The sequence below is a fragment of the Strongylocentrotus purpuratus genome, unplaced genomic scaffold, assembly GCF_000002235.5.
Source record: "Strongylocentrotus purpuratus isolate Spur 01 unplaced genomic scaffold, Spur_5.0 spur5_scaffold_15, whole genome shotgun sequence".
NCBI classification, from domain to species: Eukaryota; Metazoa; Echinodermata; class Echinoidea; order Camarodonta; family Strongylocentrotidae; genus Strongylocentrotus; species Strongylocentrotus purpuratus.
This window is the reverse complement of record NW_022145600.1, coordinates 27,295,915-27,315,797: the sequence shown is the minus strand read 5'-3', so window position 1 is coordinate 27,315,797 and position 19,883 is coordinate 27,295,915. Positions and strand designations below refer to the sequence as shown.

At 38.5% G+C, this 19,883-nt stretch overlaps 1 protein-coding gene across 2 annotated transcripts; it reads left to right on the top strand.

Moving 5' to 3' along the window:
- The first annotated feature begins 565 nt into the window (after window positions 1–565).
- On the top strand, window positions 566–18,385 carry LOC582846 (biorientation of chromosomes in cell division protein 1-like 1). 2 transcript variants are annotated; one of them, XM_030985933.1, is made up of 9 exons: window positions 566–780; window positions 3,032–3,156; window positions 3,891–4,072; window positions 4,328–5,578; window positions 6,308–6,510; window positions 7,383–7,439; window positions 13,764–13,857; window positions 14,273–16,791; window positions 16,893–18,385. In XM_030985933.1, the coding sequence occupies exons 1-8, from the start codon at window positions 661–663 to the stop codon at window positions 16,789–16,791; spliced, it is 4,551 nt and encodes a 1,516-aa protein (XP_030841793.1). In that variant the 5' UTR covers window positions 566–660; the 3' UTR covers window positions 16,893–18,385. The 2 variants fall into 2 exon arrangements, with proteins under 2 accessions (XP_030841793.1, XP_030841794.1); XM_030985934.1 differs by lacking the exon at window positions 7,383–7,439.
- The last annotated feature ends 1,498 nt before the right edge of the window (window positions 18,386–19,883 follow it).

Genomic DNA, 19,883 nt, shown 5'->3' with positions numbered 1-19,883 from the left:
AACGTAGAGTTGGAAAAATTTAGGGGTTGGGGGTGGTGTTGTATCCTTCTCGTATATTATAGCTGTTCCTTTTAGTTACCAAAGATTGGATTGCCATGCAAAAATGCAAACAAAACAATAAATAAAGCAAAAATTTGCTCCCATTTCTAGTAATAATGACACACACAAACATTGTAGGCCCTATTAGCTCCAATTTAATCTTTCTGTCTCTTCATTTCATTTTTTCTTCTCCATTTTCTCTACTCCATTGAACTTCTTTTTATTCTTTCTGCCATCCTCTCCTTTCTCTTCTGGTCTTGATCTCTTCTCAGTTTTATCCCCCTCTTGCGATCAAATGGGGCAGGGGCTGCAGACACTCGACCCAATGAATATGACCATGCAAGTACTTATCAAAAAATCATGTTATAAATCTCATAGCAATGCATGATAAATTAACCGAATTTATTTAAAAGTAAAGTGTGTCGTGTCCGCCTGGCAAACTCAACAGGTTACTATAGGGTCGACCTATCCAGGGTTAGTAGTCGAGTTGTCGGTGGTCGGGTTGCCAGGATAAGAGGTAGTCGAATTGTCTAAAATCCTCCGAGTACTAAAATAAAAATGCACACGTAAGAATTTAATAACGCGTTCAATTTTTATAATTTCCTTGCATTATTCGGCATCATGTCAGCCACAGCTAATGGAGTTGACCCCGCTCTCGTTACCAGAATAGTGGACAGGGTGAAATCTCAAGGAATATTTGATCAGTTTCGGCGTGACTGTCTTGCAGATGTGGACACCAAGGTAATTTCACGAGAGTGTAATGCCAGGTACGGAGCTCTGTCGCCGCCGCCCGATGCTGCGGCGCAGGAGCTCCCTGGCCTAGGTCCTGGGCTTGGACTCTTTTGTTGGAGGCGCGGGCTGTAGTATTGCATTGGGCCCGGGTGCCCTAACTATCTGTCTGTGTGCAATTAGTTAACGTTTGACCTGAAATTGACACCTAACTATACCTAACTATAACTCCCAAAATCATCTAATTCTTCCACAATTGTTCAAATAACGGTTTAAACATATCTTTCTTACCTGGAGTGTTTCGTGTCAATTTTCTTTTCTTTTCTTTTTGGTAGGGTGTCTGATCGCGCACCCGATGTTGTATGCTCACTTAGACCGAATTTTCCGTCTCTTTCGTTCGTTAGCCTCTTATTGGGGTAGGGTCGGCATGCTCTCTCTTTAGAGACGGAAACCGTTTATACACATTCCCTTGATAACGCCACGGCCATTTCAGGTCGTATTGTTATGCCCCCAAATTCCCCAAAATGTCATTTTACCTCGTGCATATCCAATTGTAAATTAGGCCTAGGCTATAATACATCGGTTCCACTCACTGACTTGACTGAAATAATCCGTTTAATGGTCCCTTTTAAGGAAATTAAGGGTCAAAATCGACATCCATGTTGAAAATCTTGCAAGCCGTGTTAAACTCTCGCTGCGCATGCAGTCATCTAAATCAATCTCATCCCTTCTAGTCTACGCCGAAGGCAAAATGATAATGAAGGAAAAACTGTGATAACGCCATTACGAACGTGTAGATGGCGCACAGTTTTTTTCAAGGGAATGTATATAAACGGTTTCCGTCTCTAAAGAGAGAGCCGACCCTACCCCAATAAGAGGCTAACGAACGAAAGAGACGGAAAATTCGGTCTAATGCTCACTGTGCTAAAATCCCTCCCATAGAGATTGCACGCATCCCTATGTGGTCTAAGACTCTACGTGCTTTGCGCGACCATGCAAAATTGGTCAATGATTTTATGAAGAAATTGAAATTCAAACCTTAATTACTCGTGATCCTGAAGATGAAACTCAATAAATGTGTTGTCATATGAAAGAGCAGGTTTATCTCCATATTCCCCATAGGGGACCACCCCCAGAATTCTAAAAATATCTTGGTCAAAACAGCGATTGAAATTTTGTTTGCATCCAAAATTTGTCATTTTCCTGAGCCGCGCTCCCGCGGCTTAAGTAGGGCTAGACGTAAGGATAATATCCAGGTGCTTTTTTTTCCCGCTAGCCCCAAGGGATCATTTGGCCTAACAGTTTGAAAATACCCTTCCCACATTTTTGGAATCATCTAATTAGGGAGGTGTGAGCTCTGCTCAGTCCAAACCATGGTTACATCGCGTAACATCTGCCCGTATAGTGAATGAAAGTATGGATAGCCGTTCGCACCATAAACCCCGGAAGTGAATACACGTTATAGTCAATGGCAATATCGGGGAGACAACGTGCACGGGTTCTACGCGATATTGCCATTGACGATAACATGTATTCACTTCCGGGTTTTATGGTGCGAAAGGCTAGCCATACTAGTCAATGGTACATATCGCGGAGACAGCGTGGCTCAAGCTGCAAGTTGCGCATGACATGCGTACACTATGCATACGCTTGCATATCGCGCGATACAGCTGTTTGGCTAAATTTAGCAAAACAACATAACTCTGCGTGTATGTCTTTCTCGTCGATTCTGAGCAAAATCCTATGAATATTGCAGCGTTTCGGAGGGGCTGTATCTTTTGATAGAAACATCGGTGAGACTTGAAATTTGAATTGTACTATTCTGATTACATTTTTAATTCAAATATCAAACAAAAATGGTGAAAAACGATCCCAAATTGAAAATTGAAAAATTGTTCAGACATCCTATTTTTGGAGTATTTTTCCTAAAAACCAAGATATTAATTCTAGATCATTAGTAAACACTTTCTCACAGGTTTCATGGCAAATGGCTGCACAATGCAAGTGCATACCGACAATAGGCACATGCGTGAAGTTAGCGACATTAAATCTCAGATCCTCATTAAATTCATGCAAGTAATTCACATTATAAATTGATGATGATCATTACGGTCGCTACATACTGTACGCACTACGCTTACACTCAGAGAATCTATCTAAACCATGGTTTGAGATATAAAGCTCCTTAATGAATTTGCCATTTTATTATTTGTAGTAAATCTGTTTCATAGTCGCATTCTTTTTCATTGTTGCATTACATCAGCCAGCATACCAGAACCTGGGAACCCGGGTGGAGGGCTATGTGTCCTCTTTCCTGACCGATTTTGTATGGACACCGGACATGAACAAGAACCAGCTGAGGAACAGTCTCAGGAGACAAATTAATGAGTAAGGCAGCTTTTTAACCTTCTTTTTTGCAGTGTGGAATTGGAATTACAGTAAGCTTCATATAATTTTTCCAGTGTTAGGTCTTAATAATATGGTAGTACTTAAAATAGTCTGCGAGATGACTTTCCTTTGATATTGTAAAATGAGCAGCTTCTTCAAAAAATAAAGTCACCTTGAATGAAGAAAAGAATTCTGTTCGAAATTTTCATTACAATTTAAAACTCAGGACTGATTTCTTTTGATCAAGGTGATATTTTTTCTGTTTAATTAACCCAATTCTTTTCTTAACCTTTATACTGGACACTCCAGCAAATTTGGAATCATATCTTATTAGCGCATAATAATTTGATAAGATATGATAGTGAGAGATGATTCAGCTGATCCCAATTTTTTGTTGTATTTCATTAACTTGTAACTTAACAAGTGACAGTGTACAGTGGTGAAGCATTGGCCTAGATATGACCATCTGAATAACATTACGAACCAAAGCAAAAGAACACTGAGTTCCTATAGGAAATCTATTTATTCAGATGGTCTTATCTGGGCCAATACTTAACATATTAATTGGTTTACGACATTTGGACATTATTTTTGATGCTCTTTCAGAAAATAATGAAAATTGAGAAATTCTAAAAATATATTTTTATGATGCCACAGCTTCGGTACTCTATAGTCCATAGCTTATGCAGTTATGTAACCCCATCACACTCTTTGTGATCATCAAACTATCTTAGATCTGAGATGCTTGCCTCAGGAGTGGAGAGAGTCATTGAGCAGGTGGTGGACGCCCAGCTCCAGCAGATCTTCCTCCCTCGCATTGAAACGGTCGTCAAGGAGTACCTTCACAGTGATAACACACCATCCTCCAGTGATGTCAAACCGGGCATGGAAAGTGGGTCCATACCCGCTCAACCTGGTCAGTAACCCTAGTGCTATCAAGAGTTCAAGACCTTAAAAATAAATGTAGTGGCTCAAAATTTCTTAGACATTGTTTGTACCAAGATTTATGTTGTTCCATGTCAGGATCTCTACAGTTGGATTGTAATGAGGTTCAACTGTAAACTTTTCTATTTATTGTGTATTTCCCCTACCCCCTTTTTTGATGGAAAATATTGAAGATGACTTTTGTTACCCTTCTAGTTTTATTTATCTTGCATTTTATTTCATACAGGGAGCAGTGGTTCTAGTCCTATGGTTCTTGGAGTTAAAGGATCTCCTGCCGACAGTCCTCTTCCTGGATGGAGTGCTGCAAACACCTCTCTGCAGTCTTCAACGTCCTTCCCCAATCAGCCCCCACTTCCTGGTGAAACCCCAGACCAACCCCAGCCTCCACCCTTGCCAGATTCAAGTGCTGTCCAGGAAAAGCCTCCTCTACCTCGCTCGAGAGAAGCATCCCCACCTCCGTTGCCACCAAGCACGATACCAGAGAGAACCAGGCACACATCTTCCGTGTCCTCTTCACCGAGTTTGGACTCGATATCATCTGATCCGCTTAGCATTGACAGCGAGGAAGAGAAGCCAAAGGTAGTCCCGAAGACCAGTCCACCAAAAACTGCATCTCCTGCCTCCTCCTCCAAGTCCACTCCAGGAAAGCCATCTACTGGGAAGGTCGCCCTAGGAAAGAGGAGAGTGATCCTGAAGAAGGTGGTGGTTCGGAAAGCAGATGGCACCAAGGTGGTCCGGGTAGTCCGGATGGACCCCACCAAAGCAACGGCCAAAAGGCTTTTGATGAGGGCCACATCAAGAGCTGCCGGTGATCAGGGTGGATCACCCAAAGGGAAACCCATCTCTCTTGCCAAAGTTAAGACAGAAGAGGGTAGACAGCAACCTGAGGAAGAAGACAGTCCTGTCAAGAGCATCAAACTGCCGGAAGATGATCTCTCAGGTGATGTCCTAGTCAGTCCATTGCTGGGCAAAAGGAAACATTTGCCTATCGACACCAAATATTTGAAAGTGGCTGAAGCTCAAGATCCTCAAGTTGCTCTTCAAGTCAAGGATGAACCAATGAGCAGTGGGGATGAGGAGAAGTGGACTCCCAGACCAGAAAGGCCAAAGCGCAGAGGATTCTCAAGGGAAGAAATAGCAGCTGCCCACGATGCCTCAGACAGTGATGAGGAATCAAGGCCATCCCCTGTGATTCCCAAGGAGGAGGACAGTCTGTCCAAGGACTTGGAGGATGTATCCTCTTCAGGATCAGACATGGACTTTGAAGAAGGAACTAGTAGTAACTCTGCTCCAGATAGAAGAGACTATTTCCCTGCTGATGCCTCTGACTCTGACAGTCATGTGTCTGATGTTACTGTTAGCTCTGTGCATACCAGTGACCTTTCGTCATTTGATGACAAGATCAGTTCATCATCCAGTTCATCTTCTAGCAGTGAAGAAAGCGAAGAAGATACCGATGACTATGGCAAAAAGCCTGGTAAGTTAATTTCTAAAGAATTTACCTTTTCGCAAACCCTGTTTCCCTATCTATTGCATACAAAATACAAAGGCGTGTTACTTCCAATAAGAGCAGTTCGAGAAACTTATATTAGTTTGTTGAAGATTTCATCTCGGACTTTCATCTGGTGCCTGGTCCAAAAGGTACTCCTTACAGTTCATTGTGGCCTTGATATTTGTATCCGACTTGATGAACCTTTGACTTTAATTAAAATTGATATCTGTGCCTGTAAGTTGCAATTACCAATGCTGGGGGTGTTTCACAAAGATCCCAAGTTGAACTCATCTCTAAGTTGGACTTAACAATTATGGAAAGCTGTTAGCATATTTGAAAATATTTTGTAAAAATTATTTTAAAAGGCATAAAATGTTGATTCAAATCATTTATATTTTCTATTATCAAGGAGATTTCACGTTCTTGATGTGGAATTTATAAAAAGTCTAAAATAAATTTTGAATATATTTTATTTTGAGGCTACAAATGGCTCTCTATAATTTTTAAGTCTAACTTAGAGTTAAGTTTGAGTTGTTCGATCTTTGTGAAACACCCCCCAGGAGCTTAAAACTTTCTTTGTAAATCGTAAAAGGAGTGAGGTCATAGCACAACCTGTCAGCTGCTTTGGAGGTCCTGCCTTTTCAAATGTCCATTTATCATTTTGTCATCAAGATTATGACTTTTATCAACACTCCTAATATATCCAACCTTCAGCAAAGCCAACGGACCAGTCCAGGGCAGATGCCAAGCCCATGCTTCTGGCCTCCAAGGAGGAGATCCTCGACCGAAGCGTGTCTCCTGCATCATCCGGTGGAGGGAAGACATCTCCTAGGCCGGTGGTAGAGGCTAGGTGGAAGAGACAGCACATGGTGGACATTGAGGATGAGGAGACGAAGGCAGACAGGAGGAAGAGGGCGGTAAGTTAGTTAGTGAGATGGTCGTGCTGTCTGTCATCAGGGCAGGGCCATCTTTGTCTGTTCTAACTACAGTATTATAATGTGCTGCATGTATCGCAATGGGAATTCATTGGCATGGCAATGCAGTATGTTAGTCCGTGTTAGAGGTTTGCTTTAGATTTATCCATGTTAATGCAGCTAAATGTTCCAAGACCTTTTTCAAATTCTCTTCATCTTGCATTGTTTCAAACTAAACGGGATGAAGTAGGCTAAAGTGACAATTGATAAAATACATTTATAATTGTAAGCATGACACAGTCAGATTTATGTTTTTATGTTGGGGAAAATAATGCCTTTTCTATTTATTTTGAAATTATGATTTAGAAATCAAGTGCTCAGTTTGAATACTGGTTATGTTGTGGTGCAATTAAGTTGTCAGTTTTATTTTATTTATTAAGATAGAAATATGAGAATGACACACTAGCATCCAAATTATAATTCCTGCCTAATATACATTACAATTTCTGCTTCCCGCACATCACCAATTGTGTGTCAATGATAGTTTTGACTACGTGTATGTGAGTGAGAGACTAGACCAGACCATAGGGCAAATATTTGGTAAAAGTCAGGATTTAGTACCTGGAGGTAGGAGAGGAAATAGTTTGTAGCCTAGGTATTACCAAATGTGCCTAATATTCTTTTAAAGCATTGTATTGGATAACCTTGTCACAAAATGGAAGGAGTCCTTTACGGCATACCTGCTTTGTTGTTTAAATATCAATTTGTTTTAAAATATATGCAAGTAACTTCAAATCCCTAAAATCCATGATGACAATGGCCAGTCAAATCTAAGTGTTTGTTATATCTTTGTCTTCCGTTCCAATATGAAACAGGATACGAAAGTTTGGATTGATCAGCATCACCAAGCTTCTGGATCCAAAGCCAAGAAGGTGCCCTGTTCACACCTTCCTCTTCTTAGGGGCCTGTCACACTGGGTGCATGCATGCACGCGTTCACACAGAGCATTGATAGGCACAATTGTTGCATACACTGTATACTGATTCACCTTCACACACAAATGATTTTTAAAAAGAGAAAAAAGGGCACAGTCTGTCAATTTACACTTCACAAGCTGATTCTGACAATCTACAATAGTCACCTAGGTACACCCGATGCATCAAATAATATCAATTCAACATGGGATAATTCCCTACATGATTTCAAACTGTAACTTCCATGTTTATTACATTTCTGGCATGATTATTTGGGGAAGCAGTTGTGTGGTGATCGTTGCATCAACTGCATGCATTCAAAGATGAATTTTGTTTGATCCTTGAAAATGAAAATGAGATCAGAAAGATTTACACAATGAAGTCCTCTGTATAGAGTACCGAAGTGTGACGTCATACTGGCCAAGTAATTAAGGTTGCTGGTTCCAAACAATTTTAAGCTAAACAATGGTGTGGTGATCACACCAGTGCCAATCACATAATTGGCCCTGCTTCAGCCCTTTGCTTGAATTTTTTCGAGGTGAACCTCATGCACAGGCTCTGTTGTTTGGAACCAGTAACCTGGACGGCAAGCGAATATGACGTTAGTACTTCAGTACTCTATTGAGCCATAACAGTGAATCCATTGTGACATCACAATGCACATTGATGTTTTGTCATGCACATGCACGCAAAAGAATTGCTTATATTATGCTCCAGGTGATGCGTTCACATGTGCATCCAGTGTGAAAGGTCCCGCACACAAACCACATCACATGATCAAACTTCATTTCAGTTCATAAAGTGGTTGGAAAAATAGGGAAATCATAGGTCGAAAGTTGGAAGAAGAATGGGAATCATCGCATTTATTTGAAATTATGTTTCGGGGATGGGGGTGTATCATGTTTGTTTTGTGGTTTAGGGGCTGGGGAAACGGACAACCATTTGACTCTCTCCATTGTCATTTTCTAGGTCATTAACTAAAAGTTCACACACATATATTTTGTCAACAAGTTGTGAACAGCATTGCTTTCAAATCAAAATTTGAAAATAGCCTACTCTTTTGTATGAAAAATCTTGATTAATGTTAGTTTGAAAATTCCTGTACCCGCAAAATGAATTTCTCTGGGGCTGTTCTTATTTACATGTTGTTTGCAATATCCGAAGCAAATTTGCTATTGCAGCCCATTTATTACAAGTAAACTGGTGTTTTATTGTTCATGTTTTAAATCAGAAGAAAAGAGAAGATTTGAAGCCCACTCAAAAATGTATATCTTTTCCAACTGTTGGCGAAACAGGATATTCTTGGGTTAATTACAAATTTATCTTGTCACAAAAATGATGTTAGTTGAAAATGTATACACATGGAGAGAGCCAGGTAGGTAGTTGCTGACCAAATAATCTATAAGATGTGAGTTCTTAAGCATTTATTTTTAATTGGTGTAGATAGATATTATTTCTGGTGGCTCGGTCATGGTTTGATGTCAGACAAATTTGTACCGATTCTGATTGATACTTGTGTGCAAATGGTTACTATCGGTCTGATATTTTTGAAGGAAAAAATCACAAAAAAAACACCCAGGGAAGTAGACATTACTTGATAAATTGACTTCAAACAAATTATTTTAGATGTAATATTTTATGTATCTATTGCGTGATACCAGTTATAAAGTTTTTCCTGTTTCATGTGAGTTTAAAAAGACTAACTAAAACTTGTCTGGTGTAGGAAACTTGAGACTCTGACAAGAGATTCTCAATTTGGAACATGCTTTCGTGACAATAATCTTGTTCTTATTCTTCATTTAACTCTTTAAAGACCCCAGAATTTGTATACAATTTTAAACTAGCTCAAAAACATTGATATGCTTTTTAAGGCATTCTTATGCTTAAAGTAACTCATTAAAGACCCCATAATTTTTATACAATTTTAAACTACCGGTAGCTCAAAAACATGGATATGCTTTTGAAGGCATAACTTATGGAAGAAAAATGATGCTTACTTTGAGAATAACAGACTGAATCATGACTCTGCCACCAACTCTTAAAGGCTTAAAGTAAACTGACTGCAATTAACCTCTTCTCAAACAATTATTGCTGATATATCTCTGATTGCTATGACATTTTGGTGTGTTTAAACTGTGTGGCGTGAGACATAACATTGCTGTTCTTTAACCCTTTCTGTACTGTAACCAGGCTGCCTTTGTATTAGGCATGTGGGAATAACAGCAGCTGGGAGTCAAGGGATTAATCAGGCTCAGCTACCCCAACTCTGGGGGTAAATTAGTAGAGTTTTTGTTGTTTTCAGTTTTCTTTTTACTGTTGGAATTTTTTCCCCAATTTTTGCTTACCTCTCACATCTTTTTCCACTGAAGGTGGTGTTTCATGCATTTCTGGGTTGTCCATCTGTCCTAGATTGGGTTGTCTTTAGCACCTATTTAAAGATTACATGGTATTATTATGGGAATACAGTCAAGAGGTTAAAGGTCAGATGTCGATGCCACAGTTGTTTCCTTGAACAGTAGGCCCTGTGCATTTTGATATATCGTCGGTGGGGTGACAAAACCTCGTATCTCAAAATCATGAATTTTCAGGAGAGCGCAAAAACCTTTCCTGTCTCAACAGATTTAGTGCTGTGACACTGTCCTTTGTTTGGAATTTGTGAAAAAAAAACGAGACAGGAGGCGTTCCATGGATTTATCAGGTGGTGTCGTAGGCCATTAGGTACAAAATTATGCAAAAAAATCAAAATCTCAAAAAATTGAGATACGAGGTTTTGTCACCCCACCGACGATATAATTCACAATTTTTGAATCATGAAAAACATTTATAAGCCATGACAAAAGGGGGGGGGGGAGAAGAAAATAACAAACAAACATACAAGCATGTGCTGATTACTATTGAGATGATTTCCAGGTTGAGATGAAAGTGATGTTAGTCATTTATATATTAGGCATCTTGACCTTTATTTTTTGGGGGGAGGAGGTCAAAGGAACTGAGGCAGATAATGTTAAACATCATAATGCAATATACCATCTAACAACACATAAAGAAAGACTTTATAGCCTTAAATACTGAATTACATGGGTTGATCATTCAAGAAATGACAAGCTTATTTGCATATTCAAAATTATAATGGGATTATAAAGATTAAACTCTTGGGCAACATTTTTTAAGTGAGGGATCTAAGGTTATCATTAACATTCATAGGGTGGCATATTGGAAAAACAGTCATTTACATTTATTCAATTTTTTATCACATTTTTCTATATCTTTTGTTTCATAATTTTGCATTTCATTCTTTTGGGGTTTTGATCCATTCTTCTCACATTTCGGTCTTTTAATTTCCTTCCTTCATAGTTTCCAAACATCATTCATATTTATTGCAAATTACAAACTACAACGAATGTTTGCTTTTCACACATTTACCATTCACAACCTTACCGACATTGCCAAAAAGATTGAGAATACTATTACAATGAGGTTGTTTTGCTCAATCTTGAGAAGGTTCTGTTCAACCTTTTGATGTAGACATAAACATAGTTTAATTATTTGCAAATTGGTTTTGAGATTGGAAGAAAAGAGCCCCTGCATTACTTTCAAGAAAGTGATCGAACTTTGATATTATAAAAAGGGTAGAAAGAATTTAATTGTTAATAAGAATACTTCTTGTTCTGTGGGTAGATGTCACAACTATAGGCTATGACAGATATAGCATATTAATACGTCTAGTGATGATAACATATTAATAATGAAACCGTAACATTACCAGTACTACAAATATTATAAAATATATATATAAAAACAAGTTCTAAACCTTACTAATTTTAGTACTTATTTTATTGATTCTTAATGAACCTGTTGAACTTTTGGATTCCTTTTCATGATCTTTCACTATGAATTATATCGTCTATCATTGTTTACAACTTTTGCTATAAGTAGATTTTCAGTCTAATTTTCAAACTTTCTATGGACTGAAGATCAACTTTGGGCAATCATCATGGATGAATGGCACTGTAAAACCAGATACAAGATCGTTTGGTCTTTTAAACTTTCAGATGCAATATTTCTTTTTGGAAGTGTGCAGTTCAGTGTTTGACTCATTTAATTTGCAGCATAAAGCAACTTTGAAGACCTATAGTCACGGGTTCTCATTAAGGAATTTGACTAATTTGATACCATTTAGGTGTTTACCCACTATCAGGTGTTCTTTAATAGTCAAAGTCACAAGGAGTGGATTCATCTTTTAGGATGACCTGTAGGTTTTAATGTAATGTACTGCGCCCTCCACTAATCGCCCCTGAAAATATCATCACAAATTCCCCTCACACTCAAGATTGATGGCAAGCTAGAATTATTTTCCTGTAGGTCATAGTTGGTTGCCTAGGAGACCTATACATAGGGGGGGGGGGGGGTCAAATCCCCCCCCCCCCCTCAATTTTTTTTTAATGTGTGTATTTTGGAGGGGGGAAAAAAAACCCTCAAATTTGTTTTTTAATAAAAAAATAAATATATATATATATATATATATTTTTTTTTTTTTTTAATTCCTCAAATCATGGACCCCCCCAAAAAAAATTGTGCTCTTACCCCCCCCCCCCCCCCCGCTGGCTGAGTCGTTGCTTAATTTTTGTCACAATTTATTTATACACCCCCCCCCCCCCCCTCGAAAAAATCCTGCGTACGCCCCTGCCTGTACACATTTAATTAATAATTCCACCAAACCTGGTGCAGCAATTTATGATGCAGTGAACACATGGAGACAGATGACTGTTGTTTTGGCATAGTCTAGACCAAGATGAAAACTCTTGACAAAATTCATAGAAATGAAAGTTTCTGGTTTTGCAGTACCGGTATCCATAATCAAGTGTTTATCTCCTACTTGTTTGATCACTCACTTTTCCTATGACATTTCCACTTACTCCACCTACAATTTTGAATTACTCTTCTCTTTTGCATGACTAAAAAGCTTGTTCTAATCCTTTTTGTAACCCTTTCCATTCAGCCAAGCTCATTTCATTAGCTTGAATTTGATTCATCTAAAAATGTAAATAGAATAAAAAGACTGAAATAGGCTTGCTTTAGTAATGCTTGATGCTAGAAATTTGTCTTGAAACTTGTTTTAAAATTTTTGCATTTTGAATGAGCTTGTAGTTTGCTTGTTTGCTTCTTTTAGAGGGTTTAGTTATCTGTAGCTAAAGGATGATGCAAATTATGGTGTGGGGATTATGTTCCCTCTAGTTTCTAACCAGTAAGAGGGTGGCTATAAATAACAGCAGCTCATGTTTTTGAAAGCATACTCAAGTTAATCCTGGCTTTAACTTGGCTTTCTGATTTATGGAAAGCCAAGTGTCAGCCTGATTATTCCATAGAGATTACTTTATTGAAGTGAATAATCAATTTTTTGAAAAGATTTAATCATAAAATGGAAATGTGAAATTAATATCATGGTGAATTGATCGAACATGATATTATTCATTCAATTAGTAACAGGATTTTGATGATTTTAGGGATAGATACGCTGTCACTTAGTGCTTCAGTGATCAGCAGAACAACTCAACCCACTTTTTGAGGTTTATGATTGTTTGCTTTCAAGAATACTAGCCAAAATGATTAAATTCTTTCATGATATTTTTTGCACTCTCCTGGTCTTTCTTATTCTATGAATATGTTCGGTTAATTGTTTTTCTTGTATGAGATCCCTTAGTCTCACTTTTAAATTCACACCTAACCTTCTTCCACATTGGAAGGAATTGCTTCGTTAATGTCACTGCGGAGTCATAGTAGAGTGTTACATGCTATGCTGGCCTAGGGCAGGTTATGGCCATATGGGGCAATTAAAACAAAAATCACTTTGCCATTCACCTGCCCCATTAGGTCTTGCAGAATGACATCTCAGAATAATGTTTGAAATGAATGAATGAATTCTCATACAAATTTTGTTTTGTTTGTTGGAATGAAAGCAGTTATATAAAATTATAATAAATTTGACCTGAATGCAACACTTTACATGGCTTTGCATCACTAGTTGTGTTCTGAATCGAATCTGTTATTTTATACAGGAAGTTATGGCAGGGCATTGCAAAATAAAGCAAAAACAAAACAACTACAAACCAAAATAATATCATTTGTGGCACCCTTCATGAACTAATTGTTTCAGATTTAAACAATTGTTGTGAAGTTAAGGTGCATCAATTTTCATTGCAAACAACTTGTTAGTCTCAATAATGCCTTGTACATAATGTCATTTCTTTTTTCCCCCTTCTCACTCATTTGATCTTTGTTCAGGCGGAGGCTAAAGAAGAGAGAGCAAAGCGCAGGCAACAAATGAAGGAGGAGAGAGAACATCTGAGGGAAAGTGCTACAAGTCCATCTCAGATAGGTACAAATAATATTTGTTGTCCCTCTTTCCATTTGTCATTCTCTTTAACTTTCAACCCTAGTTTTATTTTTTTTCTTCTCTTTTCTCTTTTTGTCAAGTATCTGAATCAGAATAAAAGGGAAATTGAAGTACATGTAATATACATCGTATTTGAAAATTGAATGTACATAGTGAAATTTCATTCTATATAATATATATGTATATGAATTTTGATTATAATCACAAAATATATTTAGATTTTACAGATTGGATACAAATGATACAGCAGTGAACATTAAATTATTTGCATGAAACCACAAAATTCATGAGTTCAAGAATTTATGAATAATCTTTTGAAGTGTGACTGGTATTTAATGAAACATTCTTTAGGTTGTTGTCACAGGCACATGGTATTTACGTTATGTTTATTCCACAGAAACCAGGAGACAGAGGAGAGGGAGAAGTGAAGACGAAGGAGCCGAGAGCAAGCCTTACACCAAGCAGCAGCTCAAGGAACAGAAGCTCCAAGAGAAGCGACGAGAAGCCAAGCGCCAGCGCAGCCTCCTATCTCAGAGTGAAGACAGCCCTGCAGCACTGGACTCCAAACCCAGGAGGGAGACCGAGTGGACAGCCCCGCGTATCCTCAGACAGGACTTCCTCATCAAGAAGCGACGGGACTCCCAGATTCCTTTCCATCACCTGCTCACCTTGGACATGGCTTACAAGCAGCTTCTGAAGAAGAGTCAGCAGAGGACCAAGTTCATTGCTATGAGGGCGAGGGAAGAGAAAGAAGGCAAGAAGTCGTACAGCAGGTTTACCTTCCATGCTCCAGGCAAGAATGTCAGAAAGTCCAGATGGCTGCAAGCATCGGCAGAGCGGAAGGAGTGGAAGTCAGAGAGAGAAGCGCCATCCGCACCAGAGGCAGTTCTGGAAACGGTTGCTATGGATGAGGCTGAACAGCATGAGGAAGTGCAATGTGCCAATGAAGAGGATAGGCTGGAAATGATATCACCTACAAGCCCTGATGAAGCTCCTCCAGAACCTGAGGAAGACAGTAAGGGTGGTTCAAGATATGAGTCTATCAAAAGTCCTGAAACTGAATTAGACATTGATCAATTTGGAAAGAGTAGTACGGATAAGGTTGATGAGCTAGAGCCAGAGAGAACTGATAATACGGTAGACAGTGATAGACTTAGCAGTGAGAAAGTGGATATAGTACTCAAGGAGAAAACAGAAGCTGAAACAGGATCAGAGTTTGGAAAAGCCAGTGATGATACTGCCAATGACACCACTGATGTAAAGATGGAAGAAAACGAAACACTGAGGGTGTCTCCCAGTCAAGTAAACATTGGTGTCACTGATACTAAAGAATGTGATACTAGTTCGGACAAAGATAGAAATATTAAAGATGAAGAGATGGATGTGGCAACAGACGAGAAGGTAACTCCGGAGGATCATCATGCTGAGGAGGAGGCAAAGTTAGAGGAGGAGGAAAAAGAGGAGCCACAGGAAAATGATGACATTGACAAAGAACAGGAAGTGGACAAAGAGGAAGAAGTACAAATCAGTACAAAAGATGATGAGAAGAATACTGATACACCTGCAGAAGACACAGTGCCAACCTTTGTTGTTCTCGAGAGAGAAGAGATATCAAGCGAGGAAGGGGATTTTGATGACCCTGAGAGAGATATCACAGAGGAGCAGGTTTCTTCTGAAGATAAATCGGTGAAACTACCCTCCATATTCCAACAGACTGAGGCAATATCTTCGGATGAAGAGCTTGATGAAATCATGCCATCTTCATCAGGGAAGGACAAGGCCGATGGGGATAGGGTAGAGGAGAAATCGGAAGGAGAGGTGGATGAAGAAATCCCACCCCTTGCAGAGGGAGAATCAATTACCAAGCTCACCGAAGATGTATCAGGAGATGAACTCTCTGATACTCGATCTGTAGAGAATCCACCAACTCCAACCATGGATGAACCGTCCGAGTTTGAAGGAATTAGAGAAGGGAACAACGATGGACAGGCAACTATTCCCATAGTACTAGTTAGTAATCCTGGTGGGTCTGGTAAAAGTCTTGGACATAGCTATTCCACAGGATCATCGAGTGATGCAGAAGGAACCAGGACAAGGGAAAGCACTCCGAAAAGTGATGGAAAAATCCAAGAAAAGATGGAAGACAGCAGAAAAAAAGAAGAAATTGAAGAGGGAGAACTTGCAGAAATGGAAGAAGGAGAAGTTTCAGAGGAAAAGGAGCAGACATCAGGTCGTGGGTCACGCTACAGAAACACTAGTGGTCAAAGTGATCCTCCGGAGGAATCATCTGGGTATGGAAAGCGCCCACGCAGGAGAACCTTCTCCCCACATCAAGGCAAAGATGATGAGTACTTGTACTTTGGTCTTGGAAAGCGGACACGGCGACAGTCACCAACACCACCAGCCCAGTCTCCTACTCCTCCGACACAAGGAGCTGCCCAAAGGAAACCCCTCACCAGGGAACGTTCAAGATCTGGCGGGATGGCAGCTGGCCAGGCCAAAGACTCCCCAGGACCTGTCAAGGAGCAGGAGGAGAGGGTCCCTTCAGCCCCGACAGAACGTCGATCATCCCGCTACTCCAGGAGAGTGTCACCTCCTAATAGGTACTCACCAAGCGAACAGAGGACAACACCAAAGGGCAAAGGCCAAGGCGGTACTACCCCACCATCTGCCCCATCTACATCATCGCCTTCACCCTCACCACATGAATCTGACCAACCGTCTGAACCCCAGCAGCCACATCGTCACTTCACCCGACGGATGAGTGGGCGAGACGAGGAGAAGAGGAGGCCTCATCGCTATGAAGACATGTATTACTATGACAACAAGAGATCAAGAGGTAACACCAATCAAGCACCTGCTTCAGGTAAACCAGTGAGAAGGACATCGGGAGAAGAAAGGAAAAGGAAGCGATAGATCAAAGGGTCAGTGACACAAAGACGTAACTCCATTTTGGCCATTTTTTAAGAAAAAGTGGTTTATGAGGTTTTTCGTCTGTGTGTCACTGAACCCTCGAGATGATGAATTAGAAATGAAAATCTGGGCACCATCTCATAATACTCTCAAAAGTTCAAATTCATTGACATCCCATTGAAAACATGTTTTATTTTGATGTAAAGGTTCTGTAGGACGTCAGCAAAGTTGTGCTTCTGATTTTCATGAAACAATGCTCTGATTCTGAGAGATTGGACAAATAATCTAAAGGAAAGTCTGGGGATCAGTGAGTACATGTACTTTTGAAAACAAAAAAATGTACCTGAATTGCTGTTCTCATAAATTTGATAAAGGTACATGTACATACATGCATGCTTCACAGTGCTTTATTTACATTAAACATGTGTATAGCACATGTGATTTTTGTTTTAATCGCATGGTATTGCATTGTTTTGTATATCCATTAAGTGCTATACATCAATGCTGCTTTGTCATGTCTACACTACAGGTACTTGTATAGACAATCTGGAGAACTTTTACAATTTTCTTAAATATTATTTTGATTTTATTAAGAGAAAAGAAAATTCTTGTTCGAGTGTCATGAAGTTTGATGTTTCTGAAATAGAATTGCCTTTTCTTTTATACATGTGATTGTATTCCAACTTTGTTAATTTGATGCCCTTGAAAAAGTAGTTCATCTTTCGTGTTTTGAAATCCTACTCAAATCACGAATTCTTTTAGATTTAACAAATAAAATTTCTCCAGTTGGTCATTATAAATGAAAAATAACTGATTTGACAAATGCTATTATTCACTTCAATTTTTATAAAGCTGGAGCTGAATGTTATAACTTGAATTTAAATACGAATATTCAAAATATTGGAAAAATATCCTTCATGTTCTAATGAGCTATTATTAAAAAAAATTGTTTTGGAATCCTTTTGCAATGGCATCATTTTGAATTATTTTCATTCAATAATGTACAATTGACAGCATTTGAATATAACTTATTTCACATTTCTGTGAATAAAAGAATTACCTTGTTATGCCTGGACTTACAATTTTTCTTGTGATGTGCCAAACTTCTTGGGAATCGATCATGAACAATTTCCTATTCTTTCTCAACTGAATCATGAAGTGTGTATGCATAATGTTTACTAACAGAATGTATAATTTGAGATAGATAAAATGATATAGATATACATGTACGTGTATGCTTTAATGGCCCTTGAATGTTGCATATATGTGGATATATCTTGCGCCCCCCCCCCCTCCCCCTCTCATGGACCAACAAGTAATCCATGTACAGTAATACCTTGTTAGAAGGAAATCAGATTTTATTTTGGTTTGTTTCATGGTCATATATTCTCCGCTGCTCTCCGATTAACCTCTAATCATACAAACTAGACATATGAAATCAATCTGGATATTTCAGTATTATATGTCAGGTCCAGTAAATGCCCAAATGTTGAATTTGCCTGTGCAACAAAGTACTGTATAAATGTGTAAGGTTACACAATGTGACTGATTTAATGTTACTGTGTTTTGTAAGATATTAAATATCATTTAAATGCAATTTTTCTTTCAATGACTTCTTGCATTTATGTTGTTTTGTGAGAAATAGCAAAGAGGTGATTGAGAATGTTCAATGAAGATTTCTATTAAGAATGTACGGGATTTGTATTTTTTGTGCAAAATACATGTACATGTATTGTAAAAAGGAAGAAAGACCGAAAGAAAGTGTGATTTGATAAAGGGGACTCAAAATTTGTTGAAGATTCTTGAGAAATGGAATGAGTGCAGTTGATTGCTAGCACTCTGAGAGAATGGATGGAGGAATATATTTTGAGCTAAATAATGCAGTCGTGACATGAAATTTGAGAACTTCTTAGGGTGTATGGTTTGTGCACTGGCGTATCCAGTGGTGAAGGGCTGATCCTATTGAAAAATGTGAGAACACTACAAACTTGTCTGATTTGTGTGTGAGTTGAGATGGTGTCTAAAATAATGTTGGAAGGGGGAAATTGCTACATGTATTGATTTTAAAAAAATAGACGAGAAATATTAGGTGATGTAGGCATATTACCCAAATGAAACTATTTTAATAATTTCTATAAGCCCCTCAACCCCCTCCCCCCCCCCCCCCCGCACCACCACCCACTACCTCTGCTTGTGCTAGTGCCCAACTAAATTGAAAGAAATTAGGTAATACTTTTTTCTTCTTTTTTTAAAGCTTTTTTGCCTTTATTCAGATATTCATAATTATACAAAATGATGAATAGGAACAATTGTTCTTACAGTATAAACATACATGTAGTACATTGTTTCATACATTATAAACACAGACATATTTTTAAAATATTTTCCATAAGTATCCAAACTAATATAGTACATATTCAATCAAGCGTACAAATTGTGCTACAATCCTTTACAAAAGGTGACGGTAATACTTCATATTAATTTGTTTTGATACAACATTATAAAAAGGAACAATTTTTACAACATATTTTCAATGCAAATTAATTAGTTCAATATAAATTTAAGCAATCTGAACAAAGATTTTCTTATATAAACAAAAAGTATAAGGTGAAGGTTCTGCTTCATAACCCATGATAACAAAATTTGTTATATTTACATATAATGATATGGTGCATTTTTTTGTTAACTCCTAGATTTCATTATAACTATTTGAGGGTCTTGTATCAGTGGAGGTTTGTAACTATACCGTTATTAAACAAATCAAAATATAAAAAACAAGCAAACAACGATAGTAGATAAGTGTCTGGATCGATGAGAAAGTGAGGGAGTGAACAGGAATTTATACAATCAGTTCCCCTGCCGGGGTAACATTTTCCATTTTTGATAATGTATTGGCAGTTTGTCCTTTCATTTTGCTTTTTCATGTTCAACTTTTTTTTAGTTCTCTACAGCCTTACTCCCAGCAAAAGGAGGACGAGCTATGGAAATACCAAGAGAGCGCCATCTAGTGCTGAGTGTTTGAGTGCAGGTGATTGATGGAATGTCCGTCCAGAATTGTGTTAAATTACGAAAAATCACTGTTGATAATGTCAATA

What these genes read in the sequence shown, in the direction of transcription:
- LOC582846 (XM_030985933.1), top strand. Translation starts at nt 661, where the DNA reads ATGTCAGCCACAGCTAATGGAGTTGACCCCGCTCTCGTTACCAGAATA. An exon ending in CTCAGGAGACAAATTAATGA is followed by an intron (nt 3,157 to 3,890) that starts GTAAGGCAGCTT and finishes AAACTATCTTAG; the next exon opens with ATCTGAGATGCTTGCCTCAG. An exon ending in TGACTATGGCAAAAAGCCTG is followed by an intron (nt 5,579 to 6,307) that starts GTAAGTTAATTT and finishes TCCAACCTTCAG; the next exon opens with CAAAGCCAACGGACCAGTCC.